Source organism: Antedon mediterranea, chromosome 9 (assembly GCF_964355755.1).
Source record: "Antedon mediterranea chromosome 9, ecAntMedi1.1, whole genome shotgun sequence".
Taxonomy (NCBI): Eukaryota; Metazoa; Echinodermata; class Crinoidea; order Comatulida; family Antedonidae; genus Antedon; species Antedon mediterranea.
Window position 1 is genome coordinate 16,808,815 of NC_092678.1, and position 6,600 is coordinate 16,815,414.

Sequence of the window (6,600 nt, forward strand, 5' to 3'; positions counted from 1 at the left end):
TAAACACTAACTTGAGCACGCGACTGCAGCCATGTACATGGCCTTGTTTCATTTAAATGTACTCTGTTTTCCATCCAATTTGTGTACAAAGTGATAAGTATAAAATATTAATAAATTGGATGGAAAACAGAGTAAGAAAAGTTTCTCATTTTACGATAGTTCTTAAAATCAATGTAATTCTTTGTTTTATATGTTTTTATTTGTTTTTAGCTTTAAAATAGTCGCTTCGGTGGAATAGATAAAAAATGTTATGCCTGTTTTTTAAGCCATTTAGGCAAATCTTTCTTGAAACGTTTAGAAATGTATGGAGCAAATGTATCACAAACTTTGAAATGTATCATGCAGAAAGTACATTTTATTATGAACAATAGTACATTTTATTATATATGCAATATAATTTTATTTGTTAGAGTTTTAGCTTTGGTATCGTACAGTAATCCATGGCGTTAAAAGTCAAGGTGTTCGGACACAACGATCAACATGTGTACCACAAACCCATCTTGCAAATTCTGTTTTATCCGACTCAATTTTTTATTTAACTAATAATTAGTATTTTAAATTTTTTAAGTATTCAAAACAATTTCAATCACTTTATATTTTGTCTTTTGTTGTTTTAATGTATTTATGTATAATTGCCAAAGGAAAGTCACCATATTTCCTGTTTATGGATCAATAAAGAATCTTGAATAATATAAATACTTAATCATAATGAACTGTTGTATAAAAACATTATACAGCGCCGCCTTGTGTTTTGGCATATGTGTTTCTATTACATATCAGCGTGTGAAGAAATGTGAACAGCTGAATGCGAGAAGGTAAAGCTACACCGCAGATAAAATACCAAGGACTTTCCTACAAAAATGTCTGATTCCGGAGAACCTTTGCTGAAGAAACGCAAAGTTGAAAAACAATCGACGCCGCTAAAGGAATGTTGGTATGTTAACGGCACATTTTCAGTACATTTATTTTTAGGGCCATCGTTGCTCACGTGTACACTATTGGGCCCATTGCGCAAATGTTTTTTAGCTACTTCAAGGTAAGGGTCGAAACTTTCGCTTTCGGCGGGATTCTCAATTTCTTTTGATGATCATTAGATCAAATTATTTTTGAAAAGCAAATTTACGGCGTGAAACGAAGTATTTACTTTCAAACGTTTCATACTTCAGATCCCACGGCGCTAGTTCTGTTTCGCATCTGTTTTTATTTCGACTTCCTTTTGACTCCAAACTTGTTTAGCTTATTGTGAATTACCACACCTTAGAATTGGGCCTCGTAATTACTTTTATGAAGAAGAATGACAAAAGTAAGAAATACATTCTTTAAATGAATGATGTTACAGACTTGTTCTCGCATACTTGATTGAATGTATTCGTTTAAATTGAGCGAAACGGAACTGTGGAGACACATATTATTTCTTCAATGATTAGAATGTATGCAGAGTCTTCAAAATCCAGGTCTATGTTTAGACCATATATTACGGAGCATAATAATTGGTTTTTGTGTACATGTGATCTCATTCTTATATTATTGAACTGTCCTCTTGCATGTTGCGCGCGTTCAGTTTAGGGGTTCCTCAACATCCCCCACACACATGAGACCATTCTGATGTTATGAAATAGTTGCATTATTTCTATAATTGCGAACCAACCTTGCATAATTTACAAATATGCAGTGATTTGTTCTGCACTTTTTCTGTTACTACGTGCACATCCGCTCTGCATATTAGATAATGTTGTATTCAACATTTGTTAGTGAATCAATTATTAAGTAAAGTAGTAATTGCTTATATTAGTTTGAGTAAAATATGGTGAAAAGTGTTGAATTTAAACTATTTTTGACTAACACACATCGATATAGCATTATATAACTGGTGTTTTTTAAGTCATCGTTTGTTTAATATTGTCAGGGAAGACTCACTATTATCCGATATTCTATTTAATTTTTTTTATATTATTAAGGGCCTGAAATTTGAATTTTACATTATTTTACATGTATTTATCTTTTAGTAAGGAGATTACTGAAGGTACTTTGTTTGGACTTGGCAATCCTCTTCTAGACATCTCAACATCGGTTACCAAGGACTTTCTAGATAAGTGTGTCAATTATTACTGTATTTTATTCTATTTGGTCTTTGCAGAAAATATTTTGATTCCATTCCCAATGTACTAATATGGTCCAGAAGACCACCTAACAACACTTTGCATATAAAATAATACATTGGTATACAGTACTAGGCTGATCTAAACTCAGTTATATTCTAAGATACAGTATTGTACTTGACTGTCAATTCCAGTGTCCTGTGTTCAAATCATTCCTTTAAAGATGTATTGTCCCTTGAAACACAAAAAAAAATGAAAGTCAAAATATTCTAAATTTAAAGTGGCCATATCAAAGTAATATTAAAGTTATTCACTTTAAGTCGAAAATTCGAGCCAAAAACAACAAGTTTACGTAATTAACAGGTAAATTAGTTTAATTACATTTCATCTGGAAAATCGTCACGAGCGAAAGTAAACAAAGATTTCAAACCATGAGTACGCATTATGCATATGCTAAATTAGGATTGTTTACAACTCGTCACGGTTAAGAAGGTATTTTCACACAGATCATGAGGAAGTTTTATGATTATGCATACAGAGTAGCCAAACAAGTGCGTTTCATTATGGGATATGTTTTGATTGAAAACTTTGACTGGAAGTCAAAGTTATTTTTTTTTTTTAAAAAAACGTCTGTATTTCAGTTAATTTTTTTTTTTTTAGAAAAATGTTTGGTGATAGTTAATAACTATTATGATATTTCAAAATGACCCACCTTTTTTCGAAATCTTTTATTTTTTATTTTTTTGGAATTAGTCAAAGGAACAATATATCTTTAATAATTTGTTTATGCAGTGCATCTAAGTTTGTACCGTGAATAGTTTCAATAGTGGTTAAATCAGAGACGAGTGAAATGACACTCTTCCCTGTTTATATCCGATATTGTATTTCTTTATATTCATATTTTAAAAAAATTGAAAGTTATGTTTGCTATATATAATTTATATAATATGTTTTTATAGGTATGATCTTGAGGTAGACAATGCTATTCTGGCTGAAGATAAACACAAACCAATATACAATGAAATTGTTCAAAAATTTGATGTTCACTACACACCGGGTGGTGCTACACAGAATTCACTTAGAATCGCACAGGCAATGAACTGTTTTTGTTTATTTAGTCGTTCTTTTTTTTTAATTTAGCCCTCTTCCATTTTTAAATTATGTAAAGAACCTCAGATTTCGTTTTATAATTCTTGTACTGCTTGTCATTTTATGTACTTGTTTTGAAGAAAATAAATATAGATTTGATTTAATTTGGTGTCCAACAAGTGGAAACTGAAAACATCTTTGCATTAATTAAATTATATTGTCATAATATTGATTCACCACCAATGTTATGAATGAACATGTTTGACGGAGAACACTGCGCTTGAAACTATTTTGATTTTTTTTATAGTGGATTTTAGGTAAACCAAATATGGCTACTTTTTTTGGATGTGTTGGTAAAGATGAATTTGGAAAGACGTTGCTTAATAAAGCAAAAGCCAGTGGATTAAATGTGAATTATGATGAGAATGACACAGAGGCCACTGGTACATGTGCTGTCCTTATCACAGATAACCACAGGTAACCATTAATGTACACTGATAACAATTCTGGAACAATCACAATGGTTTTAGAATTTTGGCTGATGAACAGATTTGTACTAATATCTCAACTTCTACAACATTTTGGTGATAAAGTATATATTTGAGGTTCAAGGAAACCAAATACTGCATTTTAAAGTTCACACAACGGCTGAAATTTTGTTTTCAAAATGGCCGTAATAAAATCACTTCATTGGAAAATTGAAACTGCTTGGTTTATATTTTACTTATTTAGTTATTACAGTGTCTTGGTTTTTATTATAAATATCTTCGTATTGTCTTGTAGATCATTATGTGCAAACCTTGCTGCCGCCAACTACTATACCAACAAACATCTTGATAAAAACTGGGATCAAGTTCAAAAAGCTAATTTCTTCTATAGTGCTGTAAGTTAATTAAAATGGTACTACTAAAAGTAAACGAATGATTATCGAAAACTTAAATAATGTTACAGGGAAATAGTTTATGATTTTACTTTGAAAGACAAAATAAACGTATAAATAAACATCTTAAAAAACACTATTTATTGCTTATGCTGATGAACAACACTAAAATGTATATAGGAAATGTCGCTTCTTTCTTTCTTTCATTTAATTTATGTTGTGTTTTATTGTTTTTATGTAAAAGGGTCCTGCGAAAACAGAATTGTAAACTTCTTTAAGCAGGACCATTGCCATCATTTATATACTGAAATTGTAATTATAAACGATGACTAAATAAATGTGAAATTAATTTGACTTGGACTTGCGAGAAGGCGCGGAAGTGACTGTTAATCTGGAAGAAGTGACCGCGAAACGCAACAGGTTTAGTTTAGACGAGCGTGTGCGAAAACCTCGTTTGGTCATTACAAATATGACAGGTAAGATTTTACCACCAGCTACAATGTTATATTTTGTTTCGAATAATTTCAGGGTTATCATTTAACAGTCAACCCAGAGGCCATGTTAAAAATTGCACAGTATTCAAACGGTGAAAAGAAAACTTACTGTTTCAACTTATCGGCACCATTCATTAGCCATGTCTTTAAAGAACCATTGATGAAGTTACTGCCATACGTTGATTATTTGTTTGGAAATGAGACTGTAAGTTTATTGAGTGTAATAGTAAGTATAGTACATACTCCAAGCACTTTTATTTATCTCTTTTTCCACCAAATACACACGTTCTAAATTCAACATTCCCTCAATTTCTGTACAATTTTTGTTAAAAATCGTGGTCTTTATTTGATGAATAGCGTACTATGTCACTTCTCTCAATGTTAGACATTTGATATTGGATCCCACCTTTAAAGTTTTTTCCCGATACTTAAACATTACGCCCGACGCTATCTGAAGTCAAGACGTTTCATCGGCCTCGTCCTATGATGCTGTCTGAGTTGACCTTTAGCCGGCCAAGTCTTTATAATTATGATAATGAGTGTCTTGTTTAGCAAGAAAGTTATAGGCCTATTATTATGAATAATAAATTACAGGCGAACAGAGCGTCATTAGTCACCAGTCACCTCTCAAAAAGCTTATTAACCATTGAAATAATAGAACGTTTAGCTGCAGTAAAAATACTGAATGGAATGTGATGTGAAATTATTCTATCAAATGGGAAAATGTCATGTTACCTTCACTGATTTTAACCAGCTGACATTTTTCTTAAATTTTAGGAAGCTCGTGAATTTTCTAAGCAGCAAAACTATGGTGTAAGTTATAATACTGTTTAATTTATTCCAACGCTTAATGATTTTTCTACAGTATGTTGTTGTTGTTAAGTTTATTTTTGCTTGTTCTTTAGACTGAACATTTGAAAGAAATTATCAAAAAGATTTCCGAAGAAAAAAAGATATCCAAAAAGACTCGTGTTGTGATAATTACCCAGGGATCAGAACCTACACTTATTTACAAAGGTATACCACTAATTCAACACTTTTTAGAAATATAAACAAAAAAATATGCTATTGATTTGTTTTGAAATTTGTAATTCTACGTTAGGAAAGACAAGTTTTTGGTTTCTGATATTTTCAATGATATAATTTTATTTTTTTAGATGGAGAAGTGAAAGAATACCCAGTCATACCTATAAGGGAAGACGATATAGTAGACACAAACGGAGCTGGCGATGCTTTTGTTGGAGGTAGTAATGTCCTAGTTTATATAATCATTATTGAGTATAAAAAAACAATACGACAATTTAAAAAATAATAATCATTCCGTTCAAAAACATATCTAATTTGTTTTTAAATATATACTGTACATAATTCCTTTTTAAATGATAGTGTATGTTTGTTCTTTTATGTTGAACATTAATCTAGTAAGGGCCAACACTTTACACATGTTTTGTCTTATAGGATTTTTGTCTCAGCTGGTACAAAGAAAAGACATAGAACAATGTGTAAAATGTGCCAACTACACAGCCAACTACTGTATTCGTCAGTTTGGAACCTCAATCAATGATATGGCAGATTTTAAATAGACATTTGCCCACAATATTTTCTAATTCTATCACATTATAGCAAGTAGTTATTTAGGATCATGCTGTTATACAATATAATATCTATATTACATTGGTTTGCTCGTCTTATCCCCTGGAGTCAAACGCATGGCATACCACGCTACCAGTACCAGTAGTAGGATCACCCGATTCTCGGTACTGTATGTGGATTTATCTAGTATCATAGAAAAATTACAGCATCATTGTGTGTCGCACGTATTGCCTAGTATCATACACCATACCCTTACCCTTAAATTAACCTTACATGACACAAGCACAACATGTGTCTAGTATCATATTTTTTGTATTTGGGCTCATAGACCATACCCTTACCCTAAAATTAACCTTACAGGCACAACATGTGATACGAATGATATGCTGTATTACCAATATTTCTATGATACTGGGCAAACAATCTTTACCTACCCAAGCCAAAT

General features: G+C 31.5%; 1 protein-coding gene across 1 annotated transcript; it reads left to right on the forward strand.

Moving 5' to 3' along the window:
- Window positions 1–860: 860 nt before the first annotated feature.
- LOC140058255 (uncharacterized) lies at window positions 861–6,185 on the forward strand. The gene is made up of 10 exons (XM_072103821.1): window positions 861–934; window positions 2,007–2,093; window positions 3,059–3,191; window positions 3,496–3,665; window positions 3,972–4,071; window positions 4,597–4,767; window positions 5,340–5,375; window positions 5,468–5,579; window positions 5,720–5,806; window positions 6,021–6,185. The coding sequence occupies exons 1-10, from the start codon at window positions 861–863 to the stop codon at window positions 6,143–6,145; spliced, it is 1,095 nt and encodes a 364-aa protein (XP_071959922.1). The 3' UTR covers window positions 6,146–6,185.
- Window positions 6,186–6,600: the final 415 nt, after the last annotated feature.

What these genes read in the sequence shown, in the direction of transcription:
- LOC140058255 (XM_072103821.1), top strand. Translation starts at nt 861, where the DNA reads ATGTCTGATTCCGGAGAACCTTTGCTGAAGAAACGCAAAGTTGAAAAA. An exon ending in ACCAAGGACTTTCTAGATAA is followed by an intron (nt 2,094 to 3,058) that starts GTGTGTCAATTA and finishes ATGTTTTTATAG; the next exon opens with GTATGATCTTGAGGTAGACA. An exon ending in CTAATTTCTTCTATAGTGCT is followed by an intron (nt 4,072 to 4,596) that starts GTAAGTTAATTA and finishes GAATAATTTCAG; the next exon opens with GGTTATCATTTAACAGTCAA.